At 57.9% G+C, this 20,569-nt stretch overlaps 1 protein-coding gene across 1 annotated transcript; it reads right to left on the bottom strand.

Annotated features, from left to right (window-relative positions):
* Positions 1-1,926: 1,926 nt before the first annotated feature.
* Positions 1,927-20,294, bottom strand: NGFR (nerve growth factor receptor). Its single transcript, XM_058675886.1, has 8 exons — positions 20,229-20,294; positions 18,528-18,640; positions 17,124-17,334; positions 11,311-11,452; positions 7,581-7,940; positions 4,240-4,492; positions 3,010-3,170; positions 1,927-2,450 (listed from the first exon to the last, which is right to left on the bottom strand). Exons 1-8 carry the CDS (start codon positions 20,292-20,294, stop codon positions 2,149-2,151), a joined length of 1,608 nt encoding a protein of 535 aa, XP_058531869.1. The 3' UTR covers positions 1,927-2,148.
* Positions 20,295-20,569: the final 275 nt, after the last annotated feature.

The following is a 20,569-nucleotide window of genomic DNA, read 5'->3' as shown; positions in this document are numbered from 1 at the left end:
CAGATCTGGGGGCAAGAGGCCTCCACTTCTTCTCTGCCCCGGCATTCCGTGGCCACACATGTGAACTTGCTGGCTTTCTGCTAAAACCGTTCTTGTTTCAGAGAAGAAAAACAGGACAGGAATTTCCCAAGTTGGAGACCTGGGTAACACACACACACAGACGCCCCTCAATCCACGAATATTTCCAGAAAATCTCTTGGCACAATTTTTTCTTTGCTATTTAATGTTCATCACTTATGATTTATGTGTAGGCTTCAGGAGGGCCCAAGAAAAGATTACACGGGATGCAGAGGTCAGGACAGGGGTGATGGGGAAGGTAACGGGGGTCTGGAGCTTACAGCCCTCAGCTGGCGGGGTGGGGGGAGAGAGGTGGCCAAGAGGGTTCCATCTCAGCCGAGAGGGAGATAGGAAGGGCCCCCAAACAGAACACATGCTCAGACATACCTACAGTCCCCTAACCTGCACCCCATGTGCTGGGGAGGAAAATAAATACACCCAGACTCCATCCCACTCCCCAGGTGCATGGGGGAGGAGGGGCCAGCAGGTGAGTTTCCTCCTCTCCATCCCAGGTTGGGGGCAATGGAACGCCTTCTAGGTGCAGCGCTCCAAGTCCCCTGCATAGGTTGGGTGTGCGCCTCATTGGGGGCACCTTCTCACTAAATACAGGGGCAGCCACACTCAGTCCAACATCAAGCAAAGCAGAACAGGCCAGGAATGGGCCGGCAATGCCCCTCAGAGTCCTCATGGCTCTTTTCTGGCTGAGCTTAGGGCAAGTCAGTCCCTTGCAGGTCCCCTAGGGACAGCCAGAACCGGCTCCTGGCCACATCCCTCACTTGGTCCCTTCCTGCTACATTTGCACACTGGCTCACTCCTGTCTTCAGCACAGGTTTGAGAGCCTAGCCGTTCTCATGCTTGCAGAGGTGGGGAGGGGAGCCTGGAGGGGGAAGCATTCCTCCACGTGCAGGTTCTTGGAACACAGAAGCCGCCGCTGCCGGCTCAAGCCCCAGCAGCCCGAGACCTGCCAAACCTGGGGGCGAGGGAAGACAGCCGGCCAGCTCGGAACTCAATTCCCTCCCAGGCATCTTTGGAAGCTGCCCCAGGAAGGATCTCATGGAGAAAAGCAAGGTTTTTTTAATCTCTGTGTGTGTGTGTGTGTGTAGGATGGAATAGGGAGTCCTTAGTCCCTGACTCCTAGGGCTGATTCTAGGGGTCAAGGTCAGCTCCAGGTCTGTGCTGGGGCTGCAGGTGCCACACTGATGTGCCTAACACAGATGGGGGACAGGCAAGAGGGGAACAGCACCCTCTTCCCCAAGCCCCAAACCTGACTTTGCCATGATGGATGGATGGATCGATGGAGCAAGACACAGGCAAGCAACCTATGTCTGCAGCGGTCTAAGACGGTGGAGGAAGACATTGCCCAAAACATCACTTTGCCTGCCTCCTCATCCCTCAAGCAAACCTGAGGCCTCTCACACAAAGAGGAAGATACCAGCCCACACTGTGCCTCCCCTATTGCTGGGCACCTTTGGGCAATTCACGGCCTCTCTCTGGGCCTCACTGTCCTGTGTGTAGGAGTAGGGTGGCTTGGTTTTCAGACCCCCTTGCAAACTCAGGTCTCTGCTCCTCTCCAGCTCCAGCCCCAGCCAGAGGGGCAAGAAGAGCCCAGGGAATTTGTTGGGGGGGACACTAAAGGAGGGTTTAGGCCCCTGCGCTCCATGCTCCCTGGTCCCCAAGTTCACAGTGTCAAGTCCATGGCTCTGTTCCTTGGGCCCTCCTTCTGAGTTTCGAGGGCTTGTCACCACCACTACCCTCAACCATTGCTGGCATCAGTCCTGGAAAAGACACCAGCAGTGTAGAGCTAAGGGAAGAGGCGTCCTGGGGTACAGGGGGCAGGGGTGGGGGCAGGCAGCAGTGAGGGGACACTGCAAGGGAGCGGGATCAGAAGCAAGGGGGCTACACAAGGGGAGCAGCAACAGGGCGGAGGACTGGGAACCCCACACTCCGAGGCCTTGCCCAAGGAGAGCTGGGCTCTGGTGGCTGGCTCACCCCAGGGTGGGGTATGAGGGGCGGGCTCCTGGGGATTGGCTGGAGCATCTGTCATTGGCGCATGGGGGTGCGGTAGGGGCTCCCCAGGGCAGCGGCGGCGGCTCACACTGGGGACGTGGCCGTAGACTCACTGCACAGGCTCTCCACGATGTCAGCTCGCTGGATGCGGCGCAGCGCAGCCAGGAGGGCATCCAGTGTGGCGCTGTCCTGGGCGGCCCAGCTGGCCATCAGGGCGTGGGCAGGATAGGCCTCATGCGTGAAGGAGTCTATGTGCTCAGGTGGGTAACCCAGCTCGCCTGCCAGGTGCCGCCAGGTGTCCCCCGCCGAACCGTCAAGCAGCTTCTCCACCTCCTCGCGCTTGGCAGGTGGCAGGCTGCTGTAGAGGCCTCCGTCACCCTTCAGGGCTGCTGAGAAACCAGAAGAGGTCAGCACCCATGCGACCCCTTCCCCCACAGTGGGGGGTGGGGAGTACAAGAGAGGCAAAGACAGGTCCTGCATGGGGGTAGGGGGTCAAGGCTGTGGAGGGACCATGGGGCTTGCCGACTCATTGTCCCTCCTTCATTGGCACTGTCTCAGCTGCTAGGGCTCCCAGCAGTTAATCAAGGCAGAGGAGGAGATGGGGATGCTCAGGCCAGGCACCTGCTGCCATGGCTGTGGCCAGGCTGGGGGCCACTGATTAGGGCACAGACTTCTTGCCGTCCCCAGAAACGCAGGGTAGGAGGCAAATTGCAGCTACTTCGGGCAGTAATTAGCCCCCAGGGAGGACAATTAGCTTGATGAGCCTGGAAGCTCTGATTTGTAAAAGCCTCCACTTTCCCATATTCCCCTGGAAAGCCCAGGTCTTTCCTACCCCCTCACCGCAGGGGAGCTGCCCTTTTCCCCCAGTCCCATCCTGGTCACATCTGCCTCCCTCTCAGGCCCCATCCTCCCCTGCCCTCAGTGTCCAGGCTGCCAGGTGCGTACCCTGGGCAGAGGCTGTCTGCGTGTGTGGCTGCTGGTCATGCAGGCTCTGACTGTCCACGGAGATGCCGCTGTCACTGTGCAGTTTTTCTCCCTCAGGTGGGGGCGTCTGGTTCACGGGGCGGCTGTCGGCTCCTTGCTTGCTCTGCTTACAGCTGTTCCACCTGCAGCAGGGCACAGGCCTAGTCAATTGAGGGATCTGGGCTTCAACAACGAGCACATGGGAGGGGTCCAACTAGCGCTCCAGTTCAGGATCAAAGGTGTCTGTTTCTTTAACTAACTGTCCACGGCCTGCCTGACAGGGCACTTTACCAGCACTGGGTAGACATTTATGAGATGAACAGCACACACAAAAATGAGCTCCCAGGAAGGCCGCTTTCCTGGGTCTACCCTCTTAAAATACTACCACATGTGAGCCATCACATATACAAGAATTTCCTCTGCAATTATAAGCAATAACAAAAAGCTGAACTCAAGCCAAATGTCCATCCTTAGGGGATTGACTAAACAAACATGGATGCCTGCACATCAGTCAAGGAGCGGGTTCCAGTGCTCAGCTGGTCTGGGCATCCTGAACTCCTCCAAGGACGATGCAGTGGAGAAGGTGGGCAGGAAAGGTATGGCGTAGAGCTTCACAAAAACCAGTGTGCTTCGGTGTCATTATGAGAAGTTTTATATACACGGGTTTATTTCACAAATGCACAGCAAATGCTTAGAAAAGGAAGCGTCCAGACTTTTCAAGTGGGGGAGGATGGGGGAGATGAAAGGGGTTTTTAGGTTTTGCTTTGGGAGACGTCTTGTTTGCATTTTCTTAAACAAGCCTGGATTACTTTGATGATTAAAAAAATAATAATGGAAGATGCATTTAAAACTTGAAAGTGCACGCTCGAAGAAGAGTTCCTGCACGCTCGGGATTCCTGCAAGTGGAGGCCACTGGATCCCAGTGTAATGTGGGTGGGGGAGGGAACCCTGAGGGCAATGGCTGTCAGGGAGGGGGGAGAGTTGGTGAGGCTACAGGCAGGAAGATGAGGGGAGAGGCAAGGAGGAAAGGGAACATGGGAGCAGGCAAAGGCTGAGCTGGGATAGGCCAGGCACCTTACCACCTGCTGACCCCCTATGCCCTGGAATAGGGCAGAGAGAGGTGGAGCTTGATTTGGGGTCTAATGGGTGTGCATGCTTTCAGGTCAAAGTCAGAGCAAAGTGCCTCTGGAGGGCACACATGCCCCCTCTCACCTCTTGAAGGCGATGTAGGCCACAAGGCCCACAACCACAGCAGCCAGAATGGAGCAGTAGACCGGGATGAGGCTGTCAGCAGTGCCCCGGGTCACCACGGGTTGGGAGCTGCCCATCACGGTGGTCACCACATCCGCTGCTGTGCTGGCCAGAAGCTCTTGTTCTGGAGGTCCCTCAGGTGCCTGGGTGCTGGGGGCCATGCTGTCTGAGCCCTCCGGAGGCGGGGACCGTGTCATCCACCGGCCAGGAATCTCTGGGAGAAAGTCACAGGAGTGAAGGTCCACCCCTCCTCTGCCTCTCCTGACATTGGCTGCTTCCATGTCCAACTGTTATGCCCAGGGGTGGGGGGCCAGGGCTGTGTGCGTGATGGGAGGATAGTGGAAAAGCAGGACCTGCACTTCCCCATCTGTAGAATGGGAATATTTGATGGTTTCTAAAGTCTCCCTTTGATCGCCAATTGGGGTCTAAATTCTATTCTGCCTTCCTCTGGAAACCTGGAGACCTGGTTCAAACACAAAAAGGCTTTGCCTTTGAGAAGCCCCAAACTGGAGTCACTCTGGATGCCTACTCTAAGCCACTCATGCCCACCAGAGGTGCTTCCCCATGCCACCTCCTCAAGAGCTGGCACCAATCCCAGTTCCTGTCTTTGAGAAGCCCCAGGATCCAGCCTCTGGCTGAAGGTGCAGTGGGTGGCTTGCTTGCTTGCTCTTCCAGGCATTCTTGGCCAGCCATCAGACTACTTCCTGCCCTGCTTGGTCCAAGCCTGATCCTGCCACCAGGGAAGCCCAACTTTGAGCCCAGCTTACATGAAGCAGAGAAAGGTGGGGAGAGGCCCCACAAGGCAGGTACTGCCCACAGCCTCAGGGGAAGGCAGGCTGTACCTGGCCACCCACCTAGACCCTCTGGTGCCAGTTGGGCATTGCCAGTCTCCCTGGCAGAGACCCCAACACCTCCTGGCACCAGCAGGTAGGTTTTCCATCTGCGCCTGAGATGGGGCCAGTGCTGGAGGAAGGCAGGGAGGGGGGTGTGGGCTCTGGCTGGCCTGGGGGTGCTTGTCTGGGCAAAGCTGCCTATCCCATCCATCCTCACTTCCCACGCCTGGGGCAGGCAGGGACAGCAGACAGAACATGCCAAAGGGGTGATGGGGAGGGCAGCACGCTCTCCGGCTCTGCTCCACCCAGCCCTCTGTTTGCCCACCCAGGTTGGAGCCTGAGTGGCCCACTGGCCTTGAGGCCTCCTGCGTTCAAGATGAGAATGTTTCAAAGGCCCCCATTTTCAGCACCCTCCAAAGGAGAAAGGTCCCCAGATGTGAAGTTGGACTCCATCTGGATGGTACTTGGGAGGGGACCGCCATCTGCCGCCCATCCTCCCCTCCCCTTTGTCCTGGGGGGATGGGGGAGACACAGAGGAAGCATGGCACTGTTTCCTGGCAACCTTACTCCTGACCCTGGATTAGGGAGAGTCTTTATGGGGTTCTGCTAGTGGACTGGGCAAGCTGGGGACTGCCAGAGCTGGAGGCTGAGGGTGCAGCATAGGTCAGTTCAGACCGCCCAGCCCACAGGCTGATGAGGGGTGTGGAGGAGAGGGTGTCTGCCCTGGGGCAGGAAAGTGAGAGAGGGAACAGGGACAAGTCAGACCAGTGCGCCTGCTTCACCCCGCCACCCCCTCTGATGCGGGGCTGGGATGAGACCCAGATGTGGTGACGTCCACTCGCATTCCAGCCCGCTAAGCCCCTGGCAGGTCCTGACAGCTGTTTTCCGGCATGGGAGTTGTATGACTTGGGAATAGGAGGAGAAACCTGGTGACCCCTCCCTGAGCCTGAATTTCACTGGTGGGGGGTTGGTGAGGGATGGAGGCTGGGAGGTTGGGGTAGCCCTCAGCCCTGAAATGGGTAAGTCACCATGTTGACACCTGGAATGTATCCACAGGAAAGCTGGTGCCCCAAAACAAGGATCAGATTCTGTTTCCTGAAGGGGTCCCTGGGCCCCAGCTGGCCCCCAGAGCTGACATTTAACCCCTTAGAGGCTGGAGCTGAATGGGGAGCAACAACAGGGCAAACACAGCCCCTGGTGGGGGGTGGGGGATGAAGGGGCGCACACTACTCCTTCAGGGTAGGATGGGTGAGTAGGGGTGGCACCTGCAAGGCACCCAGGAACTCCCTAAAGGCAAGGTCCTCTCCTCCCCTGAAGCTGCCTTCCTCGGCTCTCATCACACCCCTGAGCAAGGCCCACACCACTCCACTTAGACTCGTCCAGTCTTGCCCCGTGCCTGCTGCCTGGCTGCAGGGATCCCTCCCAGTTCCACCTTGTGCCTACCTCCCGGGCCCCAGGCAGTCACCCCGGAACCTCCCCATCCTCCCCTTCTTCTCTACTTTCACACACCTGGCCTCCACCCAGCATCAGAGTCTCCTCTGCCTGCCCTGAACTTCCAGGCTCAGATCCCAGGGCTTGGAGAGCACGCATGAGCGTATGTGTGTGTTTGTGGGGTTATCAGCCTGGGGGCACCCCGGGGACAGGGGAGGGGAAGGGGCGCAGCTGATGGAAGGTGGAGGCTGTGCTGTCTTAGTCAGCATGGGGGTTTCCAAAGTTCCCTCTGCTGGGTGAGATCTGGGACCCATCTCTGGCATGATTGTTTTTCTCCTGTCAAACTGGGTGCTTCCTGTAGGAGGTGTTGCATTACCTGGCTCAGTAGGAGCCCGAGGCCAGGGGTTGATGGAAGGTTGATTGGCGATCTCTCCTTGCTGGGGTAAAGCCCATCTGCCTAACCCCTAGCTGAGACCCAAACAGTCCTGCGTCCTTGTTCATCCCACGCATCTGCTGGGGCCCCTGTGCCTGACTGAAGTGAGCACTCCCACTCCCTCCCACACAGGGACTGCCAGCCCTCCATTCAGACCCTCAGCTATCCCTTGCCAGCCCCAGTATGTGTTCCCTGCCCTGGAGAACCAAGGGACCACGTGGCACCCATGCTGGGGACAGGTGCAGAGAAGGAGGGGACAGTAGATTTCCCTGGTAAAACCTCAGAACCAAGGGGTCCTACCAACCCTCAGTCCTCTACTCCTTCTCTGGTTCGCAGGGCCTGCCTCCAAGATCCCGCAGGTCCTGCTATGTGCCCTGCAGCCATCTGCTGCCATCCAATCCCTGGCTGGCAGCTGCGAAGGGAGGGGAGAACTCCTGGGAGCCTTAGGAGGTGGGGAAAGGAGCGGTGGTCCTTCGGTGGGCTGGGCTTCCTCCCAGCAAGGATAGAGCCTCGGGTCAGTGCACCCCCAGCTCTAGGGTCTGAGAGGTGTCCCGATAACCCAGGTGGGGCCCGCCCGCTGCCCACATCACCACCATCCTGCTCACCCTCACACTCGGCGTCTGCCCAGCGCGTGCACTCGCGTAGCTGGCGCTCGGTGTCTTCACACACGGTGCACGGCAGACATGGGTCCACGTGGTTGGCCTCATCGGAGTAGGTGCCGTCGGGGCACTCCTCGCACACGGTATTCTGCTTGTCCTGGCAGGAGAACACCAGGCCCGAGCCTGCCTCGCACACCCGACACGCTTCGCACCGCCCGGTCGCCTCATCTTGGTAGTAGCCGTAGGCGCAGCGGCACACGGCATCGTCAGCCTCCACGCACGGCGCTGACATGCTCTGCAGACCCACGCACTCGGTGCACGGCTTGCACGGCTCGGTGGCACTCACCACGTCGGAGAATGTCACACCTGCAGGCAAAGGGCGAGTGGTGGGAACACTGGGGTCTAGGTGTCGCCTGGGATTTCTTCCCACTTCCACGGCCGCAGGATAACTGGAGGAGTCTCCAGGCTGTGACCTGTGGCCAAGACACCCCCACCCTCTTGCAAGGGCCCGGAAGTTCAGGCCTGAGGTTCCCCTGGGGCAGCACAGCTGGTGCCGGTAAACTTCTTGGCAAACGTTCTCCTCTGGTTCTCACAATGAGTAAGGAATAAGCGATCACATGCTGCACCCAGCCTTCCCCAGGGGCTGAGCAGGGCTCTGAGCCCAACCCGGGGAAGGGCAACCTCTCCTTAGGGCGCCTCCACCTCCGAGTGACTACCCAGGGTGTTTCCCCAAGCAGCTGAAGGGCTTGGTCAGGAGGGTGAGGACAGCTGACTCCAGGGGAGCCAGAGAGTTCAAGGACAGACCCCCCTGTGGGCTGAGGCTGGAAAGCCACAGTCCCTGACCCTTTCAAATGGCACCAAGAGGAGATTCCCAAGCTCCCTCCTGACTCATGCTTGTAATTAATGAATGCATGTGAGCTCTGGAATGAGGGGAGGGGCAGGAAACCAGAGGGGCTGGATTAGCTCCTCCCTGCCCCGCCCCCCCACACACCCTTTTCATTTTCAGGGAGGAGGTTGCAGCTGGAATCCCAGAGTGGCCAGCCTTGCTCCCAGGGCAGGTGGAGGAGGATTTGGGAAGGCCCGCCAAGGATAGCAGGCTACCAGTGGGGTCTGGTCCCTCCCTCATCTGCAAGCATGGTGGTTGGGGCAGGAGTGGGATGCAGAGGTAGAGCAGCAGAAATGGGGTGGGGGAAGGGTGGAGCAGCATGAGGAAGGTTTCTGTTTGGAGTCACTCTGATAAGAGATCCTGGATGCCTTCCCGAGAGAACCGGTGGCTCTGAACTCCAAACCTACTTGCACCGCTTGCTTGCTATGTGACTCCGAGTGCTGCACCCCACCTCTCTGAGCCTTGTTCTTCTGCAAAGTAGGGACTACTACCCTCTTCACAGAGTGAGAGGAACCAATGAAGTTCAACTATAATTTTTTTTTAAAGATTTATATATTTTTATTGGAAAGGCAGATATACAGAGAGGAGGAGAGACAGAGAGGAAGATCTTCCGTCCACTGACTCACTGCCCAAGTGGCCACAATGACTAAAGCTGAGCCAATCCGAAGCCAGGAGCCAGGAGCTTCTTATGGGTCTCCCACGTGGGTGCAGGATCCCAAAGCTTTGGGCCGTCCTAAACTGCTTTCTCAGGCCACAGGCAGAGAGCTGGATGGGAAGTGGGGCTGCTGGGATTAGAACCGGCGCCCATATGGGATCCCTGCACGTTCAAGGTGAGGACTTTTTAAACCACTACGCTATCGCGCCAGGCTCGTTCAGCTATAATTTTAACCCTGGGCACAAGATGGCCAGTGTGAATCAGAGTTCAACCACCACGTGAGACACCTGCCTCCCATGTCAGAGTGCCTGGGACGAGTTCCACATCTGCCTCTAATCAGATCCCTGCTAATGCACTGGGAAGCAGCAGAAGATGCTCCAAGCCCTCAGGTTCCTGCATCCATGTGGGAGACCTGGATGAAGCTCCTGGCTCCTGCCTTCAGCCTGGCCCAGCCCTTCGGCTGTTATGGACATGTGGGGAGTGAACCAGCAAATGGAAGATCAATCCATCTCTCTCCATCCCCCTGCTCACCCGCCTCCCTGCAAGTCACTCTGCCTTTCAAATGAATAAATAAATCTTAAAAGGCACTTAGCACATGGCCAGGATCCTTCAGTGGCTGGGCCCCAGGGGAGAGAGTGATGGTGAGTGCTGTGGATTTAGGCTGGGGGTGCAGTCAGAAAACAGCAGGAACTTCCAAGCAAATGGCCAAGGCAAGTGTGAGGTCTGTACAGACAAGGGGGCTTGACCGGCTGGTCCAGGGTTGAAAAGTGGGTCTGGGAAGAGAGCCCCCATCATGGGAAAACACAGAGATGGCCCAGGAAACTCCTGGGGGAGGGTTTTAGGTGGTGTGAAAAATGTGGTTGTTTTTGGCAGAGAATAAAGGCAAGAGCTTAATAGGTTTCCTTGTGGAAACATTTTGAGGGTAGAGGCAAAGCCCACTGGGCTCTCCATGCCATAAAGCGGGCTTGTAAAGGCAGCCTGTTAACCCAGCCAGGGGTGGGGAGGGGCGTTAGCGGGGAGGGGAGGAGGGGGTGGAGCAGAGAGAGTGGGAAGGAAGGTTCCCCAAGCCACATTGAGGCCCTGAGAGTGTCAGGATATGGAGGTTCCAGAATGCTGATAGTTGACACACCTGTTCATTGAGACAGACCTTGTTAGGGCAGAGCCAGGGCGTGTGGCATCCCTCCATGGGGCAGTGGGGTGAGAGTGTGTTTGGAGCCAACTAGGGAGTCAGGGTTAGTCAAAGGACAGACAAACTGGGGTGTAGAGGGGATGTCCGGACATACGACCAGGCCAGCAGGTGGGTATGGACTTCCATTGCCTACACTCTTATTCCCAGTGGGGCTAAAGGATAGCCTCAGTAGGGTGTCCAGCAGTCCTCTAAGTGGGCATCAAGTGCCAGGCAGAGGGCAGGAAAATAAAGGCCCTGCTTTAAGGTAGCAGGGGGAGACTGAGGCATGCAGCGAGGCCCGCGACTCCAGACTGCACACAGAATCCAGAACCAGGACAAGGTTGGGGCCAGGAAGCCCGCACTCACCGTGCCTGTGTCTGTACACCCTCCAGTCCAGGGCGGGATTCTTCCCTCCTGGAGGAAACCTTGGGCAGCAATGGCCATGGTTCCCTCCCCCCTGCCCCCATGTCACCCCACAGTAAGGATGAGCTCACAGTGTCCCAACCCCCATCCTTGCTACCTCTGGAAACCTCACTTCCCTGGTCTGCATTAAAAAAAAAAAGTTGGCCAGGGGGAGGGGTGGCCTCACCCTCACAGGATCCCCCAAGGTCAGTCTTCAGGGCAGCCTGGATTTGATCCGCTCCCCCAAGCCCAGGGAAGGTCAGTGGCAACCATTGATTTTGCAGTGGCTATTTTTAGCCGGGCTTGGCATCAGCTTCTCTTCCGTACAGAACCACGCCTCTCTTCCCCCAAGCCTCTCTGCCAGAAGCTGGGAAGGGGCACCCCCACGGGGGCGGGGGGAGAACTCCCCATCAGGCTCCCCCTCCTCCATCTGCACCCATCCCTCATCCATTCTCAGATTCTCTGCCTGCAGGCCCACTCTGGTGGCCATGCTATAGGGTGGGTGGGAGTCCTTGCCTGGAAGCAGACAACTTAGGTCACTAATATGCATGCTCCCTGCTGCCCAACCCCTGCCACAATCCCTCCCTTCCCTGCCTTCCCCCACTGCCCGCTCCCCTTTACTCACTGTCCAGGCAGGGCTCACACACAGTCTGGTTGGCTCCGCACGGCTGGGCCACACCCTCGCCCAGGTTGCAGGCTTTGCAGCACTCGCCACCATGGGTATACAGGTTGGTAGGGCATGCTTCCTTGGCACCTCCGAGGGACACCTGGGCATAGGGCAATCAGAGGGTCAAAATGGCAACAGAAGAGGGAGGGCAGGGATCAGATGCACCCCTCCTAATATCTTTTATTGGAACCACCTGGGCTGGGGTGAACTCAGCAGGCAGGCCTCAGACACATCAAAGCTGGTGAGGCAGGGGTGGGGGAGTGCGGGACAGGGAGGGAAGCTGGCGGGGGACAGCATGCTTTGCAGACTGCCAGGCGGGGCCAGGCTAGAGGCTCAGATGCTAACCTCCTGCAAATTTCATCTTGGAAATGACAGCTACCCCCTGGGATCTTCAGGATACACTACATGGACACAACAGCCTGGGCAGGGTCCAGTGCCTTCTATTCACGAATAGCTGCACAGGATGCAGCCTACACCAGCCTACAGACAGACCAGGGGCCAAGCAGGGCTGAAATCTGGCCCAAACTCCACTTACTAAGCTTTGCACCTGCAGAGCTCCATCTACCCAGAGGCCCTCCTCCAGGCCCTTCATCCCATAGGTGAACAACAAAGAGGGTGTGTCTGGGTTCAAGGGCTCAGGCACAGGGATGGAGACTGGGGTTCAAGCTGAGTCTGAATGAGGGGGGACAGTGGGGAGGTCTGGCCAGCCCCACCTTCCCTCTCTGTGTCTTCACCTCTCTGCACAGAAAAAGATGGTGACAGACTGGTGCCAGGGCAAGGGACCAGCCAGGCAGCAAGAGGCTGGCACCGAGAAAGGGATGCCGAAGTCGACTGTCACCACCCAGCAGCCTGGCCCCCTAGGGTTTGATTTCCTGCCACCAGCTCTGGAATGAGGGGAAAGCAAAAAGTCAGATTCCTGCCACTGAAGCTTCTTTCTCATGGATGGAACAATTTAGCACCAGGATCCCTAGAGGAAGGGGCTGCCGGAGGTTTGCTTTATATTTCTGTTTCTTTAAAAAAAAAAATCTTGATGTCTAATAAAACTCCAAAGCCTACTTGGCTGGTTCCAGAGTGTGCAGCACCGCCCCTTCCCCCACCCCTCCCTGTTTGATGCTGAGCTGTGTGGGTCCTTGGGCCAAGGGACCACTGGAGACAGCTTTACAAGGTCACAGGGGCATTCATCTGTCTCCGTGTTGGCCAGATCCTGGCCGGACATGCCCTCACCTCCAGTCCTTTCAGAAATCCTGCATTCCCAGCAGGGCTTGATGGGGAAGAAAAATGGGGAAGCAGGGCCAGGAACACAGTTTGGGTCGACTTGGGAGGCAGGCTGTAGTCCCCAATCTCCCAGGTAATAGTGGCATAAGGTGCTGGAAACATGTGCAAACCAGCAGCCTTGGGGTCGCAGATGCAGGCTGTCCCCCAGCAGGGGAGGTTCTCCGGAAGGCTCTGTTCTGATCTATTTTCATCCTGCAGGGCTCTGCTTAAACAGCACTTCCTTGAGGAAGTGGTCCTGCTGTCTCCACCTCTCCCAAATGAGGAGATGCATTCTCTCTCTCTCTCTCTCTCTCTCTCTCTCTGTCACATCCACCCTAGTCTCTGCAGCATCCGTGTTGCTACACTGTCAGCTCCCCTCTGCCCTTGCCCCCCATCCTGATGCAGAATTTAACAACATGAAGCTACTGTGTGACCTCAGCTAACTAGAACTCTAGGCCTAAGAGTCTGGATAACTGAGCTTCCAGGCCAGCAACCACTGGGGGAATCGTGTCTTGTTCTCAGCATGGTGGCTTCAGCTTTGTCTGTCCCTGGGACACACCTGCCTGGTGTCCCTATGCCTCACGTGCAGTTGGAGCCAGACAGTGGAGCTGTGGGCTCTGTATCTCAAATGACCATGCTTTTGTCTTTTTGAATTCTTCTGTTGGCTGCTGTGGAGTTTGCTTCCTGCTCCCTTTCTGTGAAGGTGTCAGCTGTCACTTCTTGCTGGTTGCTGTGTGACCTGGGGCAGTCCCCACCCCATTCCGGAACTCACCAGATCTAATGGGATCTTTAGGTCCCAGGTAAGCAGCTAGGCTAGAAAGGTGTGTCATGGGCACCAGGAAGGGTATATGTCTGAGCTCTGGTGCCTGCCTCCTGAGCTCCGGATCCTGGCCCCCTGCCTGCAGCTGGGTGACCCAGGACAGGCTCTGAGTTTCTCTGTGCCTTGGTACCTGCTCTGTAAGATGCTAGCACAGCTTGAGATTTCTCTTCCATTCCCAAGGTCTGCCTGGATGCCTGGGGTGGTGACTTGGGGTGGTGTTCCAGTTCACGGAGGTCAGTAGAGGCGGAAGTTCCAAAGAGTTGAGGGGGTCTGTGTTTGGTGCGGATGGGTGGTGTGGCAGCCTGGGCAAGCCCCCTGCTAGAAACCTTGCTCTCTCTGCCTCAGCCTTCAGCCCCCTCCCTACTATCAAGCCTTGCCAGGGATCTAGCAACTGTGAGTGTTCCAGGGGCATTTTATACTTCCCTAGATCCTCAAGTCCTGGAGCTACTAATTTAATGGAATGTGCTGTATTTGGAGCAAATTATTTAACTTCCCTTAAACCTCAGCTTTCCCACCAAAAGCATGGGTGGGGAGCATCCACTGCATGGGGCCATTTTGAGAGTTAGATGCAAGTACTGATAAAGATGTGGGAAATGCTAGAGCACAAGGGTCTTGTCCTGGAGCCAGACCCCAGGCAGGAGGGAGAGGGAGTGGCAGAGGCCCACCAGGCCTTGAGGGCTGGCTGAAGTTCAGGCTAATAGTGCCGGAATGACCAGTTGATCATATGATGCATGCATTTGCGTAGGTTTGATTACTCCACACTCGCTGTCTCAAATCTGGCAGAATGATTTCACCCCTTTGAAGAAGCTGTGCTATGGTTTTCATTTTATCACCGCCAGTCCCAGGCTTTCAAGGAACTAAGATAGAAATGTTGTTAGGCGAATTTTTAGAGATCATAATTTGTAATAAATTGGACCATAATTTGTAACAAATTTATTTGTAATAAATTGGAAGCCACACTAACACGCTGGGCGGGATCAGAACGTGAACGCGGGTCGGGGTCAGCGCTGACCCCTCCAAGATCCTCCAGCCAAGGGCTCTTCAGACAGCAGCGGCAACCACAGCCTCCGGCGGGGGAGGGGGAGAAGGGGATGCTTTTTAAGTGGGGGGGTCTTAGAAGCTCCATGCAAACATGGCGGGGTTGGGGGCTACTGGTAAATGCCCCCTACCGCCTGGGATACAAGTAGGGTGGACAGGGAGAGCCTGCAGCTGATGGTCCGGGGGGCGGGTGGACACAGGCGTGTACAGGTGTGTGGTGTGGTCCCAGAGGTCCAGGGCTGCAGATGCGCCGGCCAGTGCGAGTCTAGTCTCCTGGGGAAGATCTTGAAGCGGGAGGAGGAGAGCCCTAGCCATGCAAGAGAGTCAGCTCCGGGCCGCAGCTAGGAGCCTGGTCCCGAGCCTGCACGTCTGGGCGGTCCTCCCTTCTTGACGTGCGAATAACTCCATCTACTTCCTTCGAGATAACAGAGCAAGAAAGAGCCCAAGAGGTGCGAGGCACCCAGCAGCCACACAGGACCGGTATGGTTCCCGCTTCCCCAGTAGGCGTTTAAGGCAGCCTGGGCTAGGCTGGTGGTGAGGTCCCTTCCCTCCCGGAGCCACTTCCCACCCCCGCACGCCATCACCTCCGCCACGCAGGCCTCGCTGCTCACCCCGCCCCTCTGCTGCCCAGTGTGCGTCCCTATTAGACGCATTATCTGGCCCCGAGGCTCCGGTTACAGACGTCTGAATGACAAAGTGCCTCCATTACCGGCGCGACTTGCCCGCCGGACCGCCGCCGGGACGCGCGCTCTGGTTTCAGCGCTCTTGGGAAGACGCTCCGGCGGCGGCGGCGCTGCTCGATGACGGCCGGTCCCGAGCGGCCCCGCGCCGAGACGGAGGCCGAGGCCAAGGCCAAACCCGCAAGGGCAGCCGGCGGTCGGTGCTGCGCGGGGTCCACCGTCCCAAGCCCGTCGACGCCACGCTCGCCTCCACTCTGAAACACTTGCTTTCACCCACGTCCTCGTATCTTCGGAGCCCGACGGCAGGCCACCCCGAGCCCGCCTCCATCCCCACCTCCGGTCCACTTCCCACCCCACCACGGCCGAGAAGCCGCCCTCGCCCTCCGGTGGTGTTAACTTACACGCGTGGCTGAGCCAAAGGTACTGCCAGCCCCAGCCTGTCGGGCCGAGGTGCGGAGCTGGGCCAGCGCCCTCGAGGGTCTCTGCCCCGCCCACCCTCCCTTCCTGCCGCTTGCCCGCTTGCTTGCGTCCAGGGGTGCCTCTCACCCGGGGCTGGGACGCCCGGCTGCCCACTTAGGAGGCGGAGGTGGTACTGAGTAGGTGAGAGGCCGTCCAGCCTGAGAATACTACTCTCAGAGCTAGCTATAAAGTGGGGATTGGTGGCCCCCTCCATGACGATATCTTCCAAGGCATGCAGACTGGCCACAGGCCGCGTTGTAGTCCCGAAGGTAGGGTAGGAACCTCTCAGTGCCTCCCCACTCCCCAACCAGCCCTAAGATGCTGCCTTGGAGCGCCGGGACTGGGAGTGGGGTGGGGTGGGGCGACCCCAGCGAGCCCCTCTTATTAGGAGTCCAGCAGCTTCTACCCAAAGCCGGTCGGGACAGAGGGGGATGGATCCCGGCCCGCCTAGGCTCGGGAGCCGGAGAAGCGCGGTGCTGGGAGTGCGTAACTTAATGCAGGCGGTGTGCAACCCTGGGACGCACTCGGGCAACCGCACGCCCTCTCCCCTGCAGCGCCCTCTGCGGGCTACCTCCCCTCTGCACGGACCAGCGCTGCTCTCAGACCCGGACTGGCGCCCGCCTGGTGCAACGCGGTGCGCTCCTCACCCCAGACGCAAGACGCCCACCGCACTCCTGCCCGCTGACCGCACCCGCTTCGGCTGCGAGAGGGTGCACCTCGAAGGAGCTCGCTGGCTACCGAGGGAACCTGGAAAACGGCTTCGCCTCGGCGAGGTGGGCACTCCCTTCCTAGTCCCGGATCTGCAGGCGCAATGCCCGAACGGGGTGAGGCTGCTAGAAAGAGAGCCTTGGTGGGCATGGGGCACGTCCTCCGCTCCCTTCTCGCACTACCGCCTTACATGCCCTGTTCGGCCCACTTTTCTTTGGTTTCTGTTTCTCTACCTTTCTCGCCACCACCCACTATCACTCCCAGTCCCACAGCTCTCCCGCTCCCCAAATCGCCTCTCTGACGCCCCTCCCCCCCATTGTCTAGACGACCCCCATTGTCCGTGCCCGGTTCCTTTGCCTCCAGTCCGTCCAGCCTCCTCCCATTGTTTCATCCCCTCGTCTCCCGTCCCCGCCCAGCCCCGCATCTTCAGGGCCCGTCCCACTCCCCCTTCTGGCTCACCACGGGTCTGTCCCGTGACTCTCAGAGACCAAAATGCTGGACAGTGGGTGGGGGTCAGAGCAAGTTCCCTCGGAACTCCCGCATGTAGGTGCCTTCTTCTGAAGTACGCCGAGGTGCGAGGCCCCCTTGACCTCCTGAGATCCCTCGCAAAGACCAGCGCCCGTGCACCGGTCTTGCTCACACCTCTACCCCGGGGATCGCAGGTTCCTCTCTGCTGCAGAAAACCCTAGACGCCCCCCTGTGGATCCGTCCCCCACCCCAGGATCCTGGACCCCATCGCTCCACTTGAGTTCCCAAGTGGAGACGGCGCCCGGCTCCCCTCGGTGTTCGGATCCCTCTCGCTGATAACTCACCCCCTGGAACAGCAGCGGCAGCAACAGCAGCAGGCGCGATCGGTCCATGGCGCAGCCAGCGGCACCTGTCCCGATCGCAGGCCTCTCGCAGCAGCGCTTGGCTTCCAGCGCGTTCCGCTCTGCTACCTGATAGGGCTGCGCCGCTGGGCTCTTCGCACTCACCCGCCTGTGCGCTGGAGCTGGCCGAACCTCGGCTCGCTCTGGCTGCCGGCTGAGGGGCTGGGTGAAGCCAGTGCGGCGGCCCCGCCTCCTCCCCGCCCATCCCGCCCACCCCCGGAACCGCGCCCGCCCGCCCCGCCGCTGGGGTGGTGGGTAGGGGTAGGGTGGTGGTGGACGGGAGAGAGCCGCGCCCGGGCGCCCTGGGTCCGCTTCCCCGTGCTCTGGTCCTCGGAGCTTCTTGCCCGCCCCGCCCCGAATCCCAGCGCCTGGCCAGTGCAGCTGCACTGGGGTCCTGGATGCCTTAGGTCCAGGGCCCAGGGTGTTCTCACCACGGCTCTGGTTCCCAGGCTACGGCCCGCCGCAGGGTTTTCTCTCTGGCGCATCTACCTCTTGCTTCGGCTTCTCTCCAGTGGCGCCTTGCTCTCTACCCAGTCCTCCTTCTCAGCTACAGCTTCCACCGCCTCTCTTGCTCTTCACCTCCAGGTGCGTTCCCCACTCTGTGCCCCCTCCGCCAGTGTGGGGCGCCCTCAGGGCAAGGACCTATGGGAAAGGGAAAGTGCAGGTTGCCCGGCCGGGAAGCTATGCAGCGGGGATGTTCAGAGTGGAGTCTGTGCCCACCTCGCTGGAGTCCCTGATCGTGGGTGGGTAGGGGTCACAGGTGTGCACACAGAATACAAGAATACTGCCAGGTGCACCTGCCTGTGTGTCCCTGCCCTCATGTAGACCTGCACAGTCATACATGCGTGTGAGTGATGTTCAGACACATATGCACCTGCAGCCCCAAATACACAGGTACATGTGATCCTGCCTGTGGCGGCTCTCACAGGCACACACACACTAACACACAGAGGCATCCTTAACAATGGACTGCTCCACAATGAGGATTTCCATGAGCTGGTCAGCGCCTGACATGGGCATTTTTATTTGTTAGCTCAGTGATGCACAGGATAGAGCACCATGGATTCAGTCTAACTCGACATTTAAGAACTTGCATTGTGTAAAACACATCCATGTATATTTAAAAAAAAAGTGCACGGAGGCTGCTCAGTTGGAAGAAAGGCAAGAGACGGAAGGGACTCACATCCACATGTCCACTGTGCCCATTATGGAGGCATCCCTAGGACCACACTCGCTGCACTCTGGGGACCTTGGCAGGTCCAAACCATGGGTCCCCCCAATGCAGGGGAGTGACAAGCCCTCCACGGCTGAAGGAGTTCCCCCTCACCCCCGTGGCCTGGCCCCTACCTCTCTCGGTTTCCAGACGTGCAGGCCTCTAAGGTGGCCACACTGCTGGGCAGGAGGGAGGGAACATCTCCAGCGCTGGTATCTAGCAGCCTGAGCTTAGGTATGTCTGAACTCTAGACAGAAGAACCAGGACAAGTTCAGGAGCCCTCGGAGAGCAGATGTGCTGCTGGTAGGCAGTTGCCCAGATCAGCGGGAGTATATTCATTCATTCATAGGGGCAGGGATCTGCCCTGTGAATTTCTTTCCAGTGTAACCCACAAAAACCCAGGGGCCAGCCCTGCAAGGACAGGAGGCCCTGAAGGCAGTTTTGAGCTCTATGTGTGAGTGGCCAGGGCAGGGTAAAGAAATCCCCCAGGAGTCATTCCTCCTAGACAGCAAGTATTGGCCTCTAAGACTCCTCCTCCTCCTCTTCCTCTTCCCCTCCCCCCTCCTGCTTTCACAGACCTGCCCCCCACCGTATTGAAGGACTGAAAGGGCCAACAGCGGCATCAAGCTGCTTCCTACCCAGGCTATGGATGGCGTGGCATTCATTAAAATATTCCTGTTACTAATTTATGATCCCGGTTACTACCATTGCCAAGGTATCCATCTCAACCCAATTTAATATGACCCACACCACCACGGCCGGAGCGAGGTTATTAATAATTTCCACAAGCGTGATCGTCGAGGCCTGACTTGTACAATGACAAACAGCGATTGTTACTATTATTAGGAGCCTCTCCCTGATACAGCCTGCGTGGGAGACCACGATGTAAGGCTGAGTGCTGGCTGGGAGAGTAGCTATGCCAGGTGTGGCAGAAGTGCCCTCCCTGGAGAGCCACACCTGGGGGGAGGATGCCTGGGCCCCTGCCCGACTGTTCCCCACCTCACCCACCCATGTCATTGTAGGCAGCTTACGCCATTGCTGTCAGCCTTAGTTTTCTCATGTATAAAATGGGAAATCTGAGGGGGTAGGTTGAGGATCCAAGCAGGTAGCATAGTGTATTTCAAGAGGGACTCAATTTTGTTGCATTTGTTTGCTGTGTATTTCCTTTCTTTCTTTTTACTTCACTATGAAGAAATTATCTATTCATTTGAAAGGCAAAATTATATATGTAGAGACAGATCTTCCATTCACTGGTTTATTCCCCAAATGGCCACAATCACCAGGGCTGGGCCAGGCTGAAGCCATGAGCCAGGTGCCTCATCTGGCTCTCCCTCATGAGTGCAGGGGCCAAAGCACCTGATCCATCTTTCGCAGGCCATTTGCAGGGAGCTGGATCGGAACTGGAGCACACAAAACTGGAACTGGCGCCCATAGGGGATGCTGGTGCTGCAGGTATTGGCTTAACCTGTTGAGCCAAGCGCCAGTCCCATTGACTGTGTTTCTTGTGCCGCGGGATGAGCGACACACACACACACACACACACACACACACACACACACACACACACTGCTCAGGGGCCTGAGGATTCAGCAAGGAACATCAACAATCCTCCTGGAGTTCTTGTGTGTTACTGACTTCAGGAGAAGGGGTTTTCTTTAATTTTTGGAATTTATTTATTTGAGAGAGAGAGTTTCCACCTACAAAGTAGCTGGGGGTTCATTCTACGTCTCCCAGACAGGTAGCAAGGACCCAGTTCCTTGATGCTCCCCCTCACCACAGCCACAGCTGTTGCAAGTCACCAACATCAGCATCACTGCCAGAGCCACCACTCTCACCACAGCCATCTTCCTCACAGCCACCACTGTACTGGCCACCAGCATGACTGCCATGGCCACAGCCATGGCCAACGCTGCCCACCTCCCTACATCTGCATCCCTGTGGGCTGCAGGAATTCCTGCTCCTAATGAGAGCCAAATGCTCCCTTTCCCAAGAACTCCCAGAGGAGCCACCACCCCACCTGAGCATGCCCCACTGGGGTCCTGACTCCTGGCCCCAAGGAAATTATCTTCCATAATTTCTCCGCAGCCCATTCAGTCACACTCTCTCTAGCCTCTCCACTCATCCTCAGCACTAAACAACACAGCTATGGGAGAGGGCGAGGAACCAGGACCCTCAG

This window comes from Ochotona princeps, chromosome 17, assembly GCF_030435755.1.
Source record: "Ochotona princeps isolate mOchPri1 chromosome 17, mOchPri1.hap1, whole genome shotgun sequence".
In the NCBI taxonomy this organism is placed as follows: domain Eukaryota; kingdom Metazoa; phylum Chordata; class Mammalia; order Lagomorpha; family Ochotonidae; genus Ochotona; species Ochotona princeps.
Note: the sequence above shows the minus strand (reverse complement) of the source record. Positions and strands in the feature narration are given on the sequence as shown.

Excerpts from the sequence above, each read along its gene's own strand:
- NGFR (XM_058675886.1), bottom strand. The coding sequence starts at position 20,294 with ATGGCTGTGGCCATGGCAGTCATGCTGGTGGCCAGTACAGTGGTGGCT. Across the intron at positions 17,335-18,527 it reads ACGTCTGGAAACCGAGAGAG|CCGGCAGCCAGAGCGAGCCG; the intron begins GTAGGGGCCAGG and ends CCAGCCCCTCAG. Across the intron at positions 7,941-11,310 it reads GTGTGAGCCCTGCCTGGACA|GTGTGACATTCTCCGACGTG; the intron begins GTGAGTAAAGGG and ends CTTTGCCTGCAG.